The following is a 23,271-nucleotide window of genomic DNA, read 5'->3' on the forward strand; positions in this document are numbered from 1 at the left end:
TTCGGGTCCCTTGGGCTCATATCACAGTGTCCCGAGTGGCAACTGACCCACCCAGAATATTGGTACTGCCACCAACAGATAGAGGGAAAATGACCCAAGGTGTACGCTGCAGTGTGTGGGCGCTGGTGCGAAAGAATGAGAGTCCCGGTTATAAATAAAACAAGTAGCAGCTTTACTGCAGTGCTTTGTAAAAAACAGTACACGTTTCACAGTAGACAAACTTTGATATACTTTACACTGAATCAATCTTTACACAGTCCCACTTTAGAACTCCACCTTGAGGATTAACAAAAGTGCTTCAGAGAAGTGATGAGCGAATAGTAAGATATTCAAATATTCGATATTCGTACGACTATCCAGCGAATATTCGAATATTTGATCGAATATTCAATCCCATTAAAGTCCCATTAAAGTCTATGGGAACAAATATTAGATTAGTGAAAAACATCTATTTGACCATTTGGAAGGTAAAACCGGAAGCTGGGGGATTTTAACGCTTATCGAATATTTATCGAATATACGTGGGATATTCGTACGAATATCGAATATTTGAATATCTCACTATTCGATCAAATATCTATTCGATCGAACAGTATTCGCTCATCACTACTTGAGAGAGAATAGAAACAGTTGTAGCAGTGCGGAGGGAGAGTAGAGGAGAAGAGTTGGCTGCTGGACCCCTAACCCAGTGTAGCTATGTACTTTGCCGGAACTTGAATAGACACTGTTACTGTGTGAGAAGTTTACTTGTGCCCATGTATAGACTTTGGTCTGATCACCAGTGTCGAGTGACTGGTCCTCCCAGGGTGACACAAGCCCCAGTCGTGGTTATCTGGGTGTAGCTAAGCTTCCCAGTCTTCCCAGTTACCTGTGCTGCAAGATAGGATACGTAAACCTTCAGGTAGTTTTGTCCTATGCAGGCTAGCCCCTATCTCTTCAGGGTACTGCCCTGCACTCTGTCGAGGGGTTCACAGCGTGGATCAGGGTGGTCCTTGGTGTTCTTCTCCCTTCTAAAGGGCTTAACACTGCACCTTAGTCTCAGAGGTAGTAGTGAAGAAACTAAAAGTCTCTAGCTGTGTCAGCATACATCTGGTCACCAGGCTGCACTAGACTAGACTACTTCATCCCGGGCAAGGGTCCTGGCCTAAGCCAGGCCCATGCTTGGCTACAGCAGGGACTGTCTTGTTCTGCGTCCACTCTGTATGAGAATTTGACTAGAACTGGGCTACTTCCACCTTTTCCCACCAGGGCAAAACTCCTCCTAGGGGCTTTCTAGTGTGCCTGCCTGGGATTGGTGCAGAGGTGTGTGGTTACAAGAATAAGAGAAGAGAGATAGGTGGAGAAAGAAAGCACCTTTGATAGGTCAGAAATACACAAACCTTAAAGGGAACCTGTCACCGGGGAGGCCCAACCCCCCCATACACGCGCATGGCTTCGGGCGCTGATATCTTCGTCCCGGAACCGGCTCCAGGAGTGGGATCTGCAGCAAAGGGTAAGTATCCAGGGACGGGCTGGGTTGGACGGGCTCTGTGCCGGTGTCCCCGGTGACAGGTTGCCTTTAACCCGTTACTTCCTTCAGCCATGCAACAGATCTCTATACATAACACTGACATCTAGTGGCGAAATAAGTATACTTCCCTATCGTCCCATTGGCATCACAACATTGGGGTATTATCGCCCCTGCGAGCCCCTGGGACGAAGGAATATTTAATAAATACTTAAAGTAAACTTTTTTAATCTTTATTACTCCTCCCCCAGGAAGTATAAATAGACTCCACCTCCCCACACACCTGTCTTTTTTCCTTTGTTTCTGTGAAAGCCCTGTGGGACCTTCCCTCCTCCCCCCCTTTTCTTGTCTTTCTTTCAGATACCTGTGTGCGATGTTACTAGTTCGTAGCTCCGCTGGAGACCTTGGTTACAGGTATATGGATGGCCATTGCTGAAGAGCAGTGTGCTTGTAGCTCTTCTGCGCAGATCGTTGTGGAACGCAAGTTGCGTTTCATTCGGCCGCGGCATTTCCGGTTTCCGGGCTTACTCCCGGATGTGACGTCAGGTGGAACGCAAATTGCGTTCCACCTTGTTTTTCGTCATTTCTGGCGGCGTCTCGACGGCGTTCTCCGTGCGCCGCACATCAGATGCAGCCTTACTATAAAGGAGGCTGCAGGAGTACAGCGGGAAGATCTTTGGTCTGTGTTGCTGTGCTGTTGTGGCTTGCAGCTTGTCTAGTTCTGACTCCTATAGGATCCAGCACTGTGATTGAATGTAAGTACTTTGCTGCCACCTAGTGGCCAAAAATTGCTATTACAGTTATATAGACTAGGGGAGGCATTTATTAAGTCCGGCGTTTTTTACGCCGGACTTAAAAATGCCCCCGCAGCTCCGGCGGTACGGGGATTTATGTAGAGGCGGACTGCCTGTACATAAATCCTGTGCGCGCCGGTGCGCACCGCCGAAAACCTACGCCAGCTGAGGACTGGAGTAGGTTTTCGGCGTACATTTGGGCGGAACGGATGATAAATCGCGCGGACTCTGAGTCCGCGCCCACTTCCCGCCTACTTTCCGCCCCCTTTCCGCCCCCTGGCGTACTCGGCGGAAAGTGCCGATTTGCGATTATTTTATTCGCAAATCGGCCATTTGCGTATAAAATAATACGCAAATCGGCACTTTCCGCCAAAAATCATCCGTCCGCCGGATGATACATGTGGCCCTAGGTCTATTTAGCTAAATGACCCTTTCATTTTTAGATGTCTGAGATGGATACCAGCCCTTCTGCTAAAAGGCCGGAAAAGAGAAAGCATTTCACTTGTGCGGATTGTGAAACTCCTCTCCCAGACGGATACTAATACCGTAGGAGATCTGCTATACAGATAAGATTAGATTTTTTTCTATTTCCACATATTTATGCATAAATATTATTGCAGTACGATGTACATCCTGCCGTCCTAAGCCGGTGGATAGATCTAATGAGGAGCCTGATATGCAGGACGTGGTTGTTTGGGTCAAGGATTATGTCCAGAAGACCCTTGCTGAAAATAAAGATAACCGGCAAATTCGCCCTAAGAAAAAGAGCAAACGGAGTGTTTCTCCCTCTACTTCTCAGCCTGTAAGTAAGATTCCTATAGCTGAGTATGCTCTTTGTGTTACTTTCTTTTATATATATATATATATATATATATATATATATATATGCCTACCCTAGGGGTCTGAATTGAAGATCATTGATCATAGGAAGACATCTTCCTCGTCTTCTGAGTCTTCCTCGACCTCAGAAGACGAAAAAGAACTGTTCAAAGGGTACTTCACTGCAGATAGAATCTACAAGCTTCGCAAAGCTGTGCAGGCGGAGATTCACCCAGAGGAATCAGAAGAAGGTACTTCCTCCACTAAAAAGCCTAGGGCCTTTTATGTATGAGAGACCTCTATGTCAATGCTACAGACTGAGTGGAAGAAGCCTGAGAAGGCTCCTGTCCTGAGTAAAAGGTTTAAAACCTTGTATGTTCTTAATGAGGAACAAAGCAAGGATTGGATGGAACCGCCTAAGGTTGATACGGCAATAGTCAAACTGTCCAAGCGCACGGTTTTGCCGGCGGAAGATGGGTCAAATGTGAAGGACCCTATGGACAGAAGAGTTGAGGTTGCCCTTAAAAGATCCTATACTGCGGGCGCTGCCCAAGGAGCAGTTTCAATCTCTTCATTTGAGGTTTCTAGAAGCCTCAGAAGATGGCTAGCCAAAGTCCAGGAAAACCTGGAATCAGGAGTGAGCAGGGACAAGGTCCTTCGCTCCTTCAAAAAGATTAATATGGGTGTAGATTTCCTCTGTGACGCGGCTTCTCAGGGGACCAGACTGGCATCAAAAACAATGGCTCTCTCCACTGCAGGTAGGAGAGCGCTGTGGTTAAAACCCTGGTTTGGGGATGCTAATTTTAAATTCCAGTTATGCAACATGGAATTTCAACCAGGAAGGTTGTTTGGTTCCGAATTAGATAAACTCATGGAAGAATTATCTGATAAAAAGGGAAAATCTCTACCGCTTTCTTATAAACCACATGAGTCCTTTCGGAGAGCAAGATCGCCTCAGCGTGGAAGAGGCAGGTATCAATATAGAGGGAGAGGAAGAAACTACTCCAGGAGAACATCTGGCAAGCAACAGAATAAAGATACTAAGAAACCCGACTTCTGACGCCAGAAGTGTTCCAGTGGGAGGGCGATTAGCCCTGTTTCTCCCAGCCTGGAAAAAGCTTATACAAGATCAATGGGTAATAAATTGTCAGGTAGGGGGTCTGGGAAAACAAGACGAGTGCAGCCCTAGAACTGGCACCCACCCCAGCTGGCCCTACCTGCTTGCCGCGACAGCTCTAAACAGCTGCGGACAACTGGGCGGCGTTCCCTAACCTGGCAAAGTGCATACACGAAAAACAGAGACAAGACTAACAAACAAGCAAGGGAAAGTCAGAGGTCCGAGTCGGTAACAGCCAGTCAGTATAGGTACAAAATCGTGATCCAAAGAATAGTCGAGGTCCAAGCCAAAAGGTCAGGTATCGGAAGTACAAAGTACAAAGAGAGAACAGGTCTGATATTTATTCAGCCTGGAGTCCCAGCCCCAGACCTGATTGGGGCTGAGGCTCCAGGTCCTGCCAGATACAGAAAGCTAACTGGTAAGTCAGCTGTCAATCAATAATCAGTGCACACACCCAACACCTATGCTGAACAGCCAGGGGAGTGAAACCCTGGCCTCTGCTATAACAAAGAACAGCAGAGCTGAGTATGTGAAAAACATGTGAAGTATTATGGCTGAAAAAGCCGAGCCGAGCGCCTGACTCGAGTCCTAACAGAACCCCCCCCCCCCCCCCCCTGAGGAGGGGCCTCCGGACCCTCACGAGGACCTCCAGGTCTGGTGGCATGCTTATCATAAAAAAATTTTATCAAATCCGGGGCATGGAGATCCCGTGCAGTTACCCATGTGCGCTCCTCTGGGCCGTACCCCTTCCAGTGTACCAGATATTGTATGGTTCTGCGAACCCTTCTTGAGTCTAAAATTCTTTCTATTTCATACTCGAGTTCACCTTGGACTACAACTGGAAGAGGCGGAGGACTAGTAACTGTGGAGGAATGTACTTCTTGATCAGGCTTTCATGAAATACTGGGTGAATTTTCAATGACTGAGGCAACTGTAATTTAAAAGATACAGGATTTATGATTTCTACTATAGAAAAGGGACCAATATACCTGGGGGCGAATTTGGCTGAAGGTACTCGTAGACGCAAGTTCTTTGTCGATAACCATACCCTTTCTCCCACCACATACTGAGGACCAGGACGGCGTCTGCGATTAGCATATTGTGTTTGTTTTTGCTGGGACACGGTTAGAGTCGTCAGACTCTCCGCCCAAACTGTGCACAGTTTTTTGGTCAGTTCTTGGACAGAAGAAAAGTGTGACTCTAGATTAGGTACCGCAGAGAACCTAGGATAAAAACCATAGTTACAATAGAAGGGGGTTTGTTGAGTAGAAGTGTTGACATGGTTGTTTAAAGCGAACTCTGCCATGGGTAAATATTCAGACCACGTGTGTTGATTATCAGATATAAAACATCTTAAATATTGTTCCAGGGACTGATTGGTACGTTCAGTTTGGCCATTGGTTTCAGGATGAAATGCAGATGAAAATGACAGAGATATGTTGAGCAGTTCACAGAAGGCCCTCCAAAACCTGGACACAAACTGTACCCCTCGGTCCGAGACAATGTTGGTAGGTATCCCGTGCAACCAGAGGATGTGACGAGTAAACAGTTTGGCCAGGGTTTTTGCAGTAGGCATTTTTTTAAGCAATAAAATTACACATTTTACTGAATCGATCTACAACCACCCAGATGACAGTCTTACCCTTTGAGGGGGGGAAGATCGGTTATGAAGTCCATCGATAGATGGGACCAGGGGCGAGTCGGCAATGGCAGAGGCTGGAGCAGACCTTCAGGCAGGGATCTTGGGGTTTTTGCTCGGGCACATACGTCACAGGATTTAACGTATTCCCGTACATCCCTCTGCCACGAAGGCCACGAGCAAGAACGAGACAAGAGATAACCAGTCCCAGCTATCCCTGGGTGACCAGCCAGTGTAGACACATGTATCTCCTTTAATACTGCTAATCTAAGGTGTACAGGGACGAACAGTTTATCAGAAGGTAGATCAGCAGGCGCATCATTTTGAGATCTCAAAATTTCCTCTTTAACCCCTTCAAGACTAAGCCTATTTGGGCCTTAATGACCAGGCTCATTTTTCAAAATCTGACCTGTCTCACTTTATGCGCTCATAGCTCAGTGATGCTTTAACATATGCTAGCGATTCTGAGATTGTTTTTTTGTAACATATGGTACTTTATATTAGTGGCAAAATTTGGTCACTACTTTGTGTGTTTTTTGTGAAAAACATCAAAATATCATGAAAAATTAAAAAAATTAGCATTTTATGAACTTTGAAATTCTCTGCTTCTAAAAAAAGAAAGTCGTAGCACATAAATTAGTTACTAAGTCACATTACCGATATGTCCTCTTTATTCTGGCTTCATTTCATAAACATATTTTAATTTTTTAGGGTGTTACGGGGCTTAGAAATTTATCAGCAAATTACCACATTTTCGTGAAAGTTTCCAAAACTGATTTTTTTAGGGACCAGTTCTTATCTTAAGTTGATTTAGGAGGCTTGTATACTGGAAACCCCAATAAGTGACCCCATTTTGGAAACTTCACACCTTAAAGAATTAATCTAGGGGTATAATGAGCATTTTAACCCTACAGGGGCTGGAGCAAAGTATTCACTATTATGCTGGGTTCACACTACGTATATTTCAGGCTGTATTTGGTCCTCATGTCAGGTCCTCATAGCAACCAAAACCAGGAGTGGATTGAAAACACAGAAAGGATCTGTTCACACAATGTTGAAATTGAGTGGATGGCCGCCATATAACAGTAAATAACGGCCATTATTTCAATACCACAGCCGTTGTTTTAAAATAACAGCAAATATTTGCCATTAAATGACGGCCATCCACTCAATTACAACATTATGTGAACAGAGCCTTTCTGTGTTTTCAATCCACTCCTGGTTTTGGTTGCTATACAGCCTCACAAATACAGCCTCAAATATACATAGTGTGAACCCAGCTAAGGCCGTAAAAAAATGGAAAATTAAAATTTTCCAATAATATATACGTTTAGAGTAAAGTTTCTAATTTTCAAAAGGAACATGAGAGAAAAAGCACCCCAAAATTTGTAACACAGGTTCTCATGAGTACAACGGTACCCCATATGTGGGCGTAAACCACTGTATGGGCACACAGCCGGGCTCAGAATGGAAGGAGCGCCAATTAGCTTTTCCAATGCAGATTTTGCTGAAGAAGTTTCTGAGCACCAGGTGCGTTTGCAGCGCCCCTGTAGTGTCAGCAGAATAGAACCCCCCCAAAAGTCACCCCATTTTGGAAAGTACACCCCTCAAAGAATTCATCTTGGGGTAGGATGAGCATTTTGACCCCACAGGTGTTAGAGGAAAGTATTCAAAATTAGACCGTAAAAATGAAAAACTCGAATTTTTCCAATAATATGTTCGTTTAGTTTGAAATTTCTCAATTTCACGAGGAACAAGAGAAAAAAATTACCCCAAAATTTACAAAGCAGATTCTCTTGAGTACAACGGTACCCCATATGTGGGCGTAAACCACTGTATGGGCACACAGCGAGGATCAGAAGGAAGGGAGCGCCAATTAGCTTTTTCAATGCAGATTTTGCTGTAGAAGTTTCTGAGCGCCAGGTGCGTTTGCAGAGCCCCTGTAGTGCCAGCGGAGTAAAATCCTGCCAAAAGTCACCCCATTTTGGAAAGTGCACCCCTCAGAGAATTCATCTTGGGGTAAGATGAGCATTTTGACCCCACAGGTATTAGAGGAAAGTATTCAAAATTAGACTGTAAAAATGAAAAACTCAAATTTTTCCAATAATATGTTCGTTTAGTTTGAAATTTCTCAATTTCACGAGGAACAAGAGAAAAAAATTACCCCAAAATTTATAAGGCAGATTCTCTTGAGTACAACGGTACCCCATATGTGGGCGTAAACCACTGTATGCAGGGCCGGTTTTAGACTAAATGTGGCCCTGGGCAAAGTTGAAGGTGGGGCCCCATATGCTGAAATATTGTAGCAACAATTTAAGGTCCCCATACATTTTACACTTTTGTTGGTGGTAACTGCTGCTCGTGGTGGGTTCGGCCATCAGTGTAAGGTGTATGGGGCTCTCTGGACAGTCTGACAGATGACATCAGTGGACATAGGGGGTCGGACTTGATGGAAAATCAACACCCAACCTCTTTGTTGTCAGAGAGATAAGCCACCATCAGATCTGTCTGGCTATAGCTTATCCCTCTTATAGAGGACACAGGAACACTTATCTGTGCCGAACATTCCTGTGTATGGGTGGACGGGGCCGGATGGGAGAGAGAATTGTCAGCTGAAGGATTGTTCAGCCAGCAGCTACTGAAAGTGTACGGACAGTATAAGGGCCGTACTACACGGCCTGATATTCCGGAGAAGTGAGCGCCAATCTAGTAGAATGGAGCTCGCTGACAGAGCCAACCACATGGCTCAATTATTGTGCAGCAAAGGCTGTATATATATAATCTATCATTAGTGATGTCTGTGCAGCCCTTGCTGTATATAGTAAATAATTAAGATATATATATACTACCTGATCACGTTCCCTGGTGTCCTCAGGCCTTGTCTGTGGGATCCTCCAGTCACCGCAGCTGCAGCTCTCACTTCTAGTCCCCTCTCTGAGGTGACAGGCCGCTCAGGCAATCACTGGCCGTAACAAACAGACAAAGCCTGAGGACACCAGGAACATGATCAGGTAAGCAACAGCTTTATTATTTTATATGCACATCAGCCAATGATTTTTAAACTTGCCAAAAGAAAACGATCAGTTGATGATTGTTGTTTTTATTACACAGAGCGATATCGTCCGGATTCGAACAATTTTCGCTCCTTGTATTAGGGCCCTTATTCACATTGAGTCAGTTCAGAAGGTTACATGCCAGGACTGCCGCTAGTGTACATGCCGGGACTGCCGCTACTGCCGCTACTGTACATGCCAGGACTGCTGCTACATGCCGGGACTGCCGCTACTGTACATGCCAGGACTGCCGCTAGTGTTGTAAACACAAGAACTATTTATATGAATTGTTTTAAAAAAAAAATAAAAAAAAAATCACTATATCAGGACCAAATATCACCTCCAAACTGTTATTGAAGAAAACACACTATATACAGGCCAATATTACTACCATAGAGTGACCACAGCGTAATGACTCTATATACAGACCAATATTAGAACCATACCATGACGCCACATAAAGACTCTATATACAGACCAATATTACCACCATAGACTGACCACCACATAATGACTCTATATACACTATATACAGACCAATATTACCGCCATAGACTGACCACCACATAATGACTCTATATACAGACCAATATTACTGCCATAGACTGACCACCACATAATATAGTTCTGTATATAATGCATACATAGAGTCATTATGTGGCGGTCACTCTATGGCGGTAATATTGGTCTGTATATAGAATGTATAGTGTCATTATGTGGCGGTTATGGTGTGGTGCTAATATTGGTCTGTATATACTGTAGAGTCATTATGCAGTGATCAGTCTATGGTGGTAATATTGGTCTGTATATAGAGTCATTATGTGGCAGTCACTCTATGGCAGTAATGACTGTATATAAACACTATATACAGACCAATATTACCCCCATAGACTGATCACTGCATAATGACTCTATATACACTATACAGACCAATATTACCGCCATAGACTGACTGCTGCATAACGACTCTATATACAGACCAATATTACCCCCATAGACTGACCACCACATAATGACACTATACATTCTATATACAGACCAATATTACTGCCATAGATTGACCGCCACATAATGACTCTATGTATGCATTATATACAGAACTATATTATGTGATGGTCAGTCTATGGCAGTAATGACTCTATATACACTATATACAGACTAATATTACCCCCATACAGTGACCACCACCAGTGACTGAATACCACCTTATTTTTTCTCAATAAAACACACCGTATTGCCTTAGTGACATCATCATACACTATACATAGGAGCTGCAGCCAATCACCGGCCTCAGTGGTCACCTGCAGCAATTACATAGGACGGATGAGGCCGGAGAATGGCTGCAGCTCCTATATACAGTCTATTCACTTCTACACCTCTGTTGGACAGTGGAGTCAGCAATGCTAATACACACACACACACTATACAAATATATATATATATATATATATATATACACACACACACAATAACACATCCATGAAAACACATACAAATCAAAACCATCCAGTCCATACAGTCCACAGACATGTAACACACACTACATTCATCCCTCATTCCCTCATACACCTACATTTATACACACTACACACTACATATACAGTATACTTACTACCACTAGCAGCATGCTGGGAGTAGTGGTGCATCCTCTAATGTCCATGCAGCAGCAGCAGCAGCAGCAGCAGGCTGGGATCCTCACACTGCAGCCTGCAGCCTGCAGCCCTCTCCTCCATGTCCCGACTGCTGTAATATTAGACCATGTGACACAGGGGAAGTCACAAGGTGCAGTGAAGCTGGAGGGAGGGGGAGGGGAGGAAGCACACTCCGGAGCAGAGCGGGTCCTGCAGCCTCTATGTGACCCCTGATATCAGCCATCAGCTGTAGCCAGGGATCACTGCCAGAGCCTGCAGGACGCTGTCTGTGCACTCCTGCCCCTGACACATACTGTAACTGCCGTAGGGGGCCCCCAGGGCATGGGGGCCCTGGGCATTTGCCCTGTCTGCCCCCCCCTAACGCCGGCCATGACTGTATGGGCACACAGCGGGGCTCAGAAGAAAGGGAGCGCCAATTAGCATTTTCAATGCAGATTTTGCTGAAGAAGTTTCTGAGCGCCAGGTGCATTTGCAGTTCCCCTGTAGTGCCAGCGAAGTAAAATCTCCTCATAAGTCACCCCATTTTAGAAAGTGCACCTCTTAGAGAATTCATCTTGGGGTGTGGTGACCATTTTGACCCCACAGGTATTAGAGGAAAGTATTCAAAAGTAGACAGTAAAAATGAAAAACGCGAATTTTTCCAATAATGTGTTCCTTTAGTTTGAAATTTCTAAATTTCTTGAGGAACAGGAGAGAAAGTTCACCGCAAAATCTGTAACGCAGGTTCTCCTGAGTAGAACGGTACCCCATAGGTGGGTATAAACCACTGTATGGGCACACAGCAGGGCTCAGAACGGAAGGAGCGCCAATTAGCATTTTCAGTGCAGATTTTTCTGAAGAAGTTTCTGAGCGCCAGGTGCGTTTGCAGAGCCCCTGTAGTGCCAGTGGAGTGAACCCACCCCATAAGTCACCCCATTTTGGAAAGTACACCCCTTAAAGAATTCATCTTGGGGTGTGGTGAGCATTTTGACCCAACAGGTATTGGAGGAAAGTATTCAAAATTGGCTAGTAAAAATGAAAAACTCGAATTTTTCCAATAATATGTTCATTTAGTTTAAAATTTCTAAATTTCACAAGAAACAGGAGAAAAAACGTACCACAAAATCTGTAACGCAGGTTCTCCTGAGTACAACGATACCCCATATGTGGGCGTAAACCACTGTATGGGCACACAGCAGGGCTCAGAAGGGAAGGAGCGCCAATTTGCTGGAGCAAAACCGCAGCTAGTATCGGTTATTAGAATAGCGCAGTTACTAAAATACAATAAAAAAAATGAGATTACAGGTAACGTGGGGTGGTTACGGACAGTCTGGGGTGGTTCCAGGTAATCTGGGGGTGGTTACGGGCAACCTGGGGTGCTTATGGGTAATCTGGGGTGGATACGGACAACCTGGGGTGGTTACTGGTAGTCTGGGGTGGATACGGACAACCTGGGGTGGATACGGTGAACATGGGGTGGTCACAGGCAACCTGGGGTGGTTAGAAGCAACCTGGGGTGGTTACGGGTAATCTGGGGTGGATACGGTGAACATGGGGTGGTCACAGGCAACCTGGGGTGATTACCGGCAACCTGGGGTGGTTACAGGCAACGTGGGGTGGATACGGACAACCTGCTGTGGTTACAGACAACCTGGGGTGGTTATGGGTAATCTGGGGTGGATACGGTCAACATGGTGTGGTCACGGACAACCTGGGGTGGTTACAGGCAATGTGGGGTGGATACGGACAACCTGCTGTGGTTACAGACAACCTGGGGTGGTAACGGGTAATCTGGGGTGGATACGGTCAACATGAGGTGGATACGGTCAACATGGGGTGGTTACAGGCAACCTGGGGTTGTTACGGGCAACCTGGGGTGGTTACGGGCAACCTGGGGTGGTAACGGGCAACCTGGGGTGGTAACGGGCAACCTGGGGTGGTAACGGGCAACCTGGGGTGGTTACGGGCAATGTGACATGGATACGGACAACCTGCTGTGGTTACAGGCAACCTGGGGTGGTTACAGGCAACCTGGGGTGGTTACAGGCAACCTGGGGTGGTTACGGGCAACGTGACATGGATACGGACAACCTGCTGTGGTTACAGGCAACCTGGGGTGGTTACAGGCAACCTGGGGTGGTTGCAGGCAACCTGGGGTGGTTACGGGCAATGTGACATGGATACGGACAACCTGCTGTGGTTACAGACAACCTGGGGTGGTTACAGGTATTCTAGGGTGGTTACAGGCAACCTGCTGTGGTTACGGGCAACGTGGGGTGGTTACGGACAATCTGGGGTGGTTACGGGCAATCTGGGGTGGTTACGGATAAACTGAAGTGCTCATAGGTAATCTGAGGTGGGTACCTGTAATCTGGCGTGGTTACGGGCAATCTGGAGGCGGTCATTGGCAATTTGGGGTGGTTAGAGGCAAGGTGAAGTGGTCAGTGGCAACGTGCGGTGGTCAGTGGCAACGTGCGGTGGTCAGTGGCAACGTGCGGTGGTCAGTGGCAACGTGCGGTGGTCAGAGGCGACGTGCGGTGGTCAGAGGCATCCTGCGGTGTTCAGAGGCAACCTGCTGTGGTTGCGTGCAATCTGGGGGGGTTACATGTAATCTGGCATGATTACGGCAACCTGGGGTGGTCACAGGAAACCTGGGGGGGGGGGTTACAGACAATCTGGCATTGTTATGGATAAACTGAAGTGTTTATAGGTAATCTGGGGTGGGTACATGTAATTTGGGGTGATTATGGACAATCTGGAGGGGGTCACTGGCAACGTGCGGTAGTTACGGGCAACGTGCGGTGGTTACGGGCAACATGCGGTGGTTACGTGTAATCTGGGGGGTTACGTGCAATCTGGCGTGATTACGGACAACCTGGGGCGGTTACGGGTAATCTGGGGGGGGGTTAAGGGTTATTTGGGAGTAAACTGCAATTATTACTATAATAAAAAGTGTGTGTTTTATTTTTTTGTATGTTTGTCACTTTTTGTACTTTATACATTCATTTTCACTGTATTACTATGATTACTGTGATATTTTCTAATCCAAATTGGTCTCTGTCACTTTAAATTTTCAGAGCTTGGCTGGTTGTGGAGCGCATGCGCACTTCATAACCAGCCTGGACGTCGAGGAGGAAGGAGCTCCAGGAGCAGGTGAGTATATGGGGAAGGGGGGGGTGACTGGGGGACGAGGGTGACAGGGGGGGTGGGGGGCGACTTGGGGGGGGGCACGGTGACACTTTTTATCCCCTGTCACCAATCATTGATGGTGACAGGGGATAAAAAGTGCCGGGTTCCACATGGCACAAGCGATCAGCGGTATATAGTATATACCGCTGATCGCTTGTACCGGGACCCCACAGGGGGGGTCCCGATGACTGCCCCATGCTCTCCGCTACCTCCGGTGGCGGAGAGCATGGGGCTTTCATTCATTTTTATTTTCTGATCACTGTGAACAGACATTAGTCTGTTCACAGTGATTGCGGCGGCCATCTTGGATCTGATGGCCGCCGCGGGGAGGGAGAGGGTTAGTGACCAGCCCACTAGGGGGGCTGATCTGGGGTCTGATTGACTTATTTCATCTCCCCCCACCATGAAATGCAGTACAGCGCCGGCCCATTAGTGACCGCCGTATCGGCGGCCACTAAGGGGTTAACTGCCGGGATCCGGGCACGGCCCGGATCTCGGCAGTTGCGGCGGGTGCCCGGCTATCACTGACAGCCGGGCCCCGCCGAGGATGGCAGGAGTGCAGCTCCTGCGCCCCTGTCATCCCATGGACGTGCCGGCACGTCCATCTGCAGGAACTGTATGCAGATTTGGACGTGCCGGTACGTCCATATGCGGGAAAGGATTAAGATTAACAGACACACTGGCAACCACAATACCTGGAGATAGGATGTTTTCGGGTTCCTTCTCAGGCACATAACAAACACCAAAGCTCCGAGATAAGGCATCCGCCTTGACATTTTTTGACCCAGGACGATATGTGACAATAAAATTAAAACGGGCAAAGAATAAAGCCCAGCGGGCTTGACGTGGGTTTAACCTCTTTGCCTTATCTAGGTATAGCAGGTTTTTATGGTCAGTTAAAACAGTTACTTGATGTTTTGCCCCCTCCAGGAAATGTCTCCACTCCTCAAAGGCCCACTTGATGGCCAACAGCTCCCGGTTACCAATATCGTAGTTAATTTCAGAGGTGGAGAATTTCCTGGAAAAGTACGCAACTGGTCTCAGATTAGTAAACGGCTCTCTACCCTGAGACAACACTGCTCCGACCCCCGTCTCAGACGCATCCACTTCTACCACGAATGGCAGATCTAGGCCAGGATGGACCAATACGGGAGCGGATGAAAAACTCTTTTTCAGTTTAGTAAAGGCTTGTTCCGCCTCAGGAGACCAGGAGGTTGGATCTGCACCCTTTTTTGTCAGCTCTGTGAGAGGTTTTACCACTAGTGAGAAGTTTCGGATAAACTTTCTATAAAAGTTTGCAAACCCCAAAAACTTTTGCACCTCTTTCAAGGTGGTGGGCCGCGCCCACTCCAGAACCGCTGACACTTTTTTAGGGTCCATTTGTACAGACTCTGGCGTTAAAATGTACCCTAAAAATGCAACCTCCTTGACACCAAACAGGCACTTAGACAACTTGGCACAAAGAGAGTTTTTCCGAAGCCTAGATAACACCTCACGGACATGTTTAACATGAGATTCCCAGTCGGGGGAATAAATGAGAATGTCATCCAGGTAAATGACTACATATTGGCCAAACAAATCTCGAAATAGGTCATTGACAAACCTTTGAAAGACTGCGGGGGCAATACTCAACCCGAAGGGCATCACCAGATATTCAAAATGCCCTTCGGGAGTGTTAAATGCCGTCTTCCATTCATCACCTTCCCTGATCCGGATCAAATTGTAGGCGCCCCGTAGGTCTATTTTGGAAAACCAACGAGCGCCTACCACCTGGTTCAGAAGATCGGGGATCAAGGGAAGGGGGTGTTGGTCCTTTATGGTGATTTTATTTAGCTCCCTGTAGTCGATACAGGGACGCAAACCACCATCTTTCTTCTCTACGAAGAAGAAGCCAGCACCCATGGGTGACACCGAGGGCCGAATGTGACCCTTCCTCAGGCTGTCCTGTATGTACTGGCGCATCGACTCTCGCTCAGGGGGAGACAAGTTAAAAATACGGCCTTTAGGGAACTTGGCCCCTGAAACGAGATCGATGGCACAGTCATACGGAAGGTGGGGAGGCAAGGCGTCAGCAATGGCCTCATCAAACACATCGGAGAAATCAGAGATAAATTCTGGAACGTGATGATCATTCACAGTACAGACAACAGGGTCAACATGAAACAGATGAGAACCAGAGGAGCTACCCCACTTAACTAGCTCGGTTGTCCTCCAGTCAAATACCGGGTTATGTTGACGTAGCCATGGCAATCCTAGTATGATATCAGCGGCTAGCTTGTCTAAAACAAAGAAAGAAATTTCTTCACGGTGAAGACACCCAAGCTGCATGGAAATCTCAGGAGTACGAAATTTAACTGATCCACCCCTTAGAGGGGCAGAATCCGCACCAGTCACTGTGAAGGGACAGCATAGTGGAACCAAGTCCAGAGCTAGCGACTCCGCTACAGAGGTACAAATGAAGCTCAGGGCGGCACCTGAGTCAATCATAGCAGAGCACGAAAGAACAAAATCCTTAGACATTAAAGTCACAGGCAGAAGAAATTTATCAAATTTTTTGAGAGGTACCTGTGTGCTTGAGTGACCCTCCGGACCATCACTCAAGCACTGGAGTTTCCCAACTTCTGTTGAGGCTTGGACGGACAGTTCTTCAAGTAGTGACCCGGTTTCCCACAGTATAAACAGAGAGAGTGCTCCAGGCGATATCTCCTTTGGGCCGAGGCAGATCCCAAGACCATAGGCTCATCAGAGGTCATGGGAGGAGGAGATGTCTCTGTCACTTTGGGAAAGGGTTTGGGAAGCTGGCTGGACCTTGACTGTATGTTAGTCACCCCCATCTTTTCTCGTTTCCTCTCCCTTAGTCTCCGGTCAATGGTTATGGCTAGTGTCATGTAAGCACTAAGGGAGTCAGGGGTGGGGTGACTAACCATGACATCTTTTATGGGGTCAGAGAGACCCTGTCGAAACAAGGTCTTCAAGGGAGAATCCTGCCATCCAGTCAGGGTGCACCACTGGCGGAATTCGGAGCAGTATTCTTCCGCGGTGCGACGTCCCTGCTGGATGGTCAAAAGATGGGATTCTGCCACGGCGACCCGGTTTGGATCATCATATATCTGGCCCAGGGAGAAAAAGAATGTTTCCACAGAATTCCACTCCGGAGCCCCAGGAGCAAGGGCCAAGGACCAATCCTGGGGCGGACCTTGAAGGAGGGAAATGACCAGAGCAACCCTTTCGGCGTCCGAGACAAAAGGGTTAAAACGGAAATACAGATAGCATGACTCCCTGAAAGTCCGAAATTTGTCCGTATTTCCATCAAACCGGTCAGGTAGTACCATTTTGGTCTTATGTTGTACCACCTGAACCGGTGCTGTCACAGGGGTCTGTGTCACAGGAGACGTAGACGTAGCCTGAGACAGATTGTTCACCCGGCTGGACAACTGAGCCACTAAACCGGCTACGCCCTTGAGCTGGGTGGTCAACTCATTAAGGCGGTCGGCGACTGTAGTATCAGTACTCATGCCGAACCGCTGGGAGTGACTTAGGTAATGGCCTGCGATATTGTCAGGTAGGGGGTCTGGGAAAACAAGACGAGTGCAGCCCTAGAACTGGCAGCCACCCCAGCTGGCCCTACCTGCTTGCCGCGACAGCTCTAAACAGCTGCGGACAACTGGGCGGCGTTCCCTAACCTGGCAAAGTGCATACACGAAAAACAGAGACAAGACTAACAAACAAGCAAGGGAAAGTCAGAGGTCCGAATCGGTAACAGCCAGTCAGTATAGGTACAAAATCGTGATCCAAAGAATAGTCGAGGTCCAAGCCAAAAGGTCAGGTATCGGAAGTACAAAGTCAGAGTAATGCTAGGTCAAGATACACAGGAGGAACCAGGTTCTATCGCAGGCAAGAAATGAGAGCACAGGTCTGATATTTATTCAGCCTGGAGTCCCAGCCCCAGACCTGATTGGGGCTGAGGCTCCAGGTCCTGCCAGATACAGAAAGCTAACTGGTAAGTCAGCTGTCAATCAATAATCAGTGCACACACCCAACACCTATGCTGAACAGCCAGGGGAGTGAAACCCTGGCCTCTGCTATAACAAAGAACAGCAGAGCTGAGTATGTGAAAAACATGTGAAGCATTATGGCTGAAAAAGCCGAGCCGAGCGCCTGACTCGAGTCCTAACATAAACATTATAAGCAGTGGCTATGTTCTTCTTTTTTCTCTTCCTCCTCCCCCAAGGTTTCTCCTATCAAGGAAACTAGCACCAGAAAAGCAGACGATTCTAGAAAGAGAGATTCTTCATCTTCTTTCCATAGAGGCTTTAGAGGACGTTCCGCCGGCAGAGATTGGTCTGGGAGTGTATTCTCCAGTATTTCTCATGCCCAAGCCATCCGGAAAGTGGAGGCTTATTATAGATCTGCGCTATCTAAACAAATTCATGGTAAAGAAGAGGTTTCGCATGGAGAGCATAAAATCGGTAAGATCGGTCCTCCAAGAAGGGGATTTTATGGCATCCATAGATCTACAGGATGCATATCTCCATGTTCCGATCCTAGAAGCTCACAGGAGGTACCTAAGGATCGCGATACAGCTCCAGGGAAAGGTGAGGCACTTACAATTCAAGGTTCTCCCATTCGGGATAACCTCTGCCCCTTTCGTCTTTACAAAGATCATGTCCTCAATGATGGTCTTATTCCGTCTGCAGGGAATAAAGATCATACCATACCTAGACGATTGGTTCATTATGGCTCAGACTCAGAATCTTCTGAGTCTGCAGTTGAATTATGTCCAGGACATACTTCATCAGCTAGGATGGCTTATCAACCACGAGAAGTCAGACCCTATTCCATCCAGGACCAAGGTTTTCTTGGGGTTCCTAATAGATTCGTCTCAAATGAAATTGTTTCTTTCCACTACCAGAGTACAACGGATCCAGGCAGGAGCGCAATTTCTTGAGATTGAGATTCCTGGGTCTCCTTACCTCGGCTGCAGAAGCCGTTCCGTGGGCACTATGGCACATGAGACTCCTCCAGACAGAAGTACTATCAGTCTGGAATCGAAGGCTGGAGGATTTAGATGCGACACATGTCCTGTCCACACCAACAAGACAATCCCTGATGTGGTGGAGGCAAGTAAAACATGGAGCTTCAATCTCAGAACCACATTGGTTGACAATAACAGCAGACGCTTCGGGGACAGGTTGGGGTGCCCATCTTTCACACAACACGGTCTCAGGAATCTGGAGCCCGCAGGAATCTGCTCTTCCCTCCAACATTCGGGAACTCAGGGCAATTTATCTTGCTCTTCTTCATTTCGCTCCTGCCATTCTACACCGAGCTGTAAGAATCAGGACGGACAACATAGCCTGTGTAGCCTACCTGAACAAACAGGGAGGTACCAGATCCCCTTCACTTCTCAGAGAGGTGGAGAAGATCTTCAAATGGGCAGAAACCAGAGTGTCCAGGTTATTTGCAATGCATATCAGAGGAATACACAATACTCTAGCAGATCACTTGAGTCGAGGTCTTACAGTCCCAGGGGAATGGTCACTTTCAAGGAGAGTGTTCATTCAGTTAACACATCGTTGGGGACTTCCTCAAATAGATCTCATGGCGTCAGCAAACAATGCCAAACTGACGCAATTTTGTTCCCTGTACACGTCGGACAACCCGACGGTGGTAGATGCTATGACGATCCCGTGGGATTTTCAACTAGCCTACATCTTCCCACCGATCTCCATTATTCCCAGAGTACTGACGAAGATCAGGATGGACCAAGCGTCAGTAATCATGGTAGCCCCCTTCTGGCCAAAGAGGTCATAGTTTTCCCTGCTCATGAACATGAGCAGAGGGAACTGTTGGAAACTTCCTCGTTATCCAGACCTAATAGTCCAGGGACAACATCTCTGCAGGGACCTGGACAGCCTCAACCTGACGGCTTGGAGGCTAGAGGGTCCATTCTAGGGCCTGAATTATCTGAAAGAGTCTTGCAGACTCTCTCCCATGCACGTAGTGCTGCCACAAATAGGTCTTATCTAAGAATATAGAGGATTTTCCAGGCTTGGTGCTCTACTAAGGGTTTTAATCCATCTGAAATTTCCACCCCTCAGATATTAAATTTCTCCAAGAGGGGTTTGATAGGGGACTCAAGCCTGGATCCATTAAGGTCCAAATAGCGTCCCTTTCAGCACATCTAAGTCTACGGTTGTTCCAGTTCATGGAAATCGAGAAGTTCATCAAAGCTGTGACCAGATTAAGACCTAACATTGTTAGGCAGGCGGACCCTTGGGATTTGTCCTTAGTGCTAAGACGCCTATGCCTTCCACCATTTGAGCCCCTGGAAGAAACAAACTATAAATTTCTATCCTTTAAGGTTGCGTTTTTGCTGGCAATTACATCTGCCAAAAGAGTGGGAGAGCTGCAAGCTCTCGGTTCAACTCCTCCTTATGTTATGTTTTTCCAAGACAAAGTCATTTATACGGTTTCTTCCAGGTTTTCTTCCAAAAGTAGCCACTTTTTCTAATATCAATCAACCTGTGGTACTGCCTGTTTTTTCTCCAGCCGGATCGGCTCAGGAGGAACTGGATCTTTCTCTTCTTGACGTATCAAGATCGATAAGAATATAGTTGGACAGAGTGACTTCTTTCCGTAAGGAAGATAATTTTTTTGTACTTTTTTCAGGTCAGAATAAAGGGAAGAAGGCGTCCAAACCTACAATATCTCGATGGATCTGCGATTCCATAGCACTTTGTTATACGATGGCCGACCTGACTCCTCCAGAACTTACTAAGGCTCATTCGACCAGGGCAGTAGCCTCTAGCTGGGCTGAGCGTGCCGCTGTGCCCTTAGAGGAGATATGTCAGGCAGCAACCTGGTCTTCCCTTTCGACTTTTGTGAAACATTACCGGTTGGACGCGTCTTGTGCTGCAAGAACAACTTTTGCAAGATCGGTACTGTCTGCAGCTATAATTGAGAACCCACCCATTGAGGAGCATTCTTGCTAATTCCCCAATGTTGTGATGCCAATGGGACGATAGGGAAGCGAAAATTATTATGTTAATTTGTTTTCCCTGAGACCCATTGGCATCACAAGACACCCTCCCTGTGTTATGTTCTTTATAATTGAGGTGTGTGGGGAGGTGGAGTCTATTTATACTTTTTATACTTCCTGGGGGAGAAGTAATAAAGATTTAAAAAGTTTACTTTAAGTATTTATTAAATATTCCTTCATCCCAGGGGCTCGCAGGGGCGATAATACCCCAATGTTGTGATGCCAATGGGTCTCAGGGAAAACAAATTAACATAATAATTTTCGCTTCATCGCCACTTAACCTGGATACAAAGCATTTGCGAACGGTGTGAATAAGACACATAAAAGAACCACAGTGGTGGGACACCACACCAACAAAGGGTTAAATGGCTGGGGGTGGTTATGGGAGGTCAGGGCTCTGGCCCAGAACGTGATTGGGCCTGAGACCCAGAACCCAGGGTGAAGGAGAAGTGGAGAAGGCAAAGTGTTAATCAAAAGCAAAACAAAAGTTAAAGGAGAAGTCCCACCAACTTGAAAATCTGCAGGCAGGCAGGGGTGGGTGTGAAAATAACAGACAAGTTAACACAACCGTCCCCAGTGCCTCGTAGTGCTGCCGCCAGGGTACAGTTCATCGCTGAGGAACATCATCTTCTGCAGCCAACCGGGTATGCCACGTACCCAGCGCCTGCACCACCAACATCACAGCGTGGCTGAGTGAGTACCCGCTCAGCCAGTCGGTGTCCCACCCCAGTCACTGATTGGCCTAGCGGGCAATCAGTCAGCCAGGGTCATGTAGTTGCTGATAGCAGAGCTGGACGACTTCAGCCACCGCGAAGGTGACCCAATAGTGCCACTACAAGACAAAGTGATGGGTGAGTAAACTTGTCTGTTATTTTCACCCCCACCTGCCTGCAGATTTGATATCTGGTGGGACTTATCCTTGAACTGGTAGGGCTTATTCCCATGTCCTGTATTTTACAGACACTACCGACGGTGGATCCCTGTACTGAAGACTTTCTCCGTCTGGTTCCATATCATGCTGGGAACAGGTAAAGTGTTTGAAACTTCGCAGCGTTGTAATGAAGCAGCCAGGCCATGCCAAGGGCCATGTGGAGCTCAAAACAGGCACGGGCACAACATTCTTCTTATCCTAATTTTATTCTGCCAACAATGCAATTTTTCTGCAAATCGGATTTTCTGGAAGGACTTAATAGACTGGAGGGAACCTATTGATGGCATAGCAGTACGCTATTATTGCCAGGACCGCTAACACCGCTAAATACAGCTCATTGTAATGGTTAATATTTAAAATAACAAAATTTTGTTCTAATATTGATATTTTTCTTTCACAATAGCAAAATTAGAATGAACTTTTGTTGTTTTAATTAAATACACAGTTAATTAATTTCCTGCTATAATGGAATAGACGGGAAGGGGATCCCATCTATTCCATTATAGCCCCCAACAGGCTATAAGTTCATTTAGATTTGAATTTTCGATCGGATACTCGATCGAAAACAAATCTTTTGAGTAGTGCAATACTCTTTCGAAAAGTTACTTCATCGAGTATTGCTCGCCCAACTCTAATTATTACTTTAAATGCAACTTTTGTTGTGTATCTTTTGACAAGGGCTGCAGAAATTACTCAGTAATCTATGAAACAACTCCTTCATAATCTATATAGGTAAGTTGGACCTGCGTCTTCCTTAAAGTGTCACAAGTTTGGGAAGATGGCCTCCGCACATCTGGAAACAAAAGTGGTTTTCTCACCTGTTCATGCTCCCTCGTCGTCCTTCTTCTGCTCAGCCAGTGTCTTCTTTTTATCACCTATAGCTGCCAACCTCACGCTCAGCCAATTATTAACTGAGACGGAACAGCACCACAGCCAGTGATTGGCTGAGCGGGAGTTTGGTAGCTGCAAAGGACAAGAAGAAGACACTGGCCAGGCAAAAGAAGAATACGGGGAGAGTGCGGACAGGTGAGAAAACTTTTTTTTATACTGCTGTGTAGCTAAAAGCGTGCAATCGTTTAGCAATTTTACTGCAGTTCATTTAAGGTTCAGTTTGGACGAACCCAAACTTTACATTAAGGTTCAGCACACTTGCTGAACAGAAGTTCACTCATCTCTAGTCACTGTAGTCAGGGTCAGCCTTAGGGGTGTGCCTCTAGTACAAGAGAGAATCTGCCGGGGAGCGATGTGAGAGGTGAGTATGCTTATATTTAGTTTCTTCTACATGGAGACTGCTGTACAGGGAGGCCTTTACTATATGAGGGTGCTGCATATGGGGGGCCTTTACTATAAGGGGATAATTAGGGGGGCCTTTAATATATAGGAATGCTGCATATGGTTGTGCCTTTACTACATGTGGATGATGTACAGGGGGGCTTTTACTATATGGGAATGCCGCATACGGAGGACCTGTACTATATGGGGATGCTGCAAGGGAGAGGGGCGGGCTGCTTTACTATATGGGGATACTGTACAGGGGAGGCCTTAAAGG

The 23,271-nt window shown here is 46.7% G+C and overlaps 1 protein-coding gene across 7 annotated transcripts in view; it reads left to right on the plus strand.

Annotated features, from left to right (window-relative positions):
* The window catches only part of LOC138772340 (uncharacterized), a 71,447-nt gene that overhangs the window by 43,087 nt on the left and 5,089 nt on the right, over positions 1 to 23,271 (plus strand). For 3 of the 7 annotated variants that reach the window (XM_069952667.1, XM_069952666.1, XM_069952669.1), the window contains one exon: positions 21,752 to 21,819. The exons of 2 other annotated variants lie outside the window; for them this stretch is intronic. In XM_069952667.1, the coding sequence (XP_069808768.1) occupies positions 21,752 to 21,819 (68 nt within the window). Of the gene's footprint in view, positions 1 to 13,637; positions 13,714 to 21,751; positions 21,820 to 23,271 lie in introns of all 7 variants that reach the window. 2 more of the 7 variants (XM_069952671.1, XM_069952670.1) reach the window with 2 other exon arrangements.

Source organism: Dendropsophus ebraccatus, chromosome 14 (genome assembly GCF_027789765.1).
Source record: "Dendropsophus ebraccatus isolate aDenEbr1 chromosome 14, aDenEbr1.pat, whole genome shotgun sequence".
Taxonomy (NCBI): Eukaryota; Metazoa; Chordata; class Amphibia; order Anura; family Hylidae; genus Dendropsophus; species Dendropsophus ebraccatus.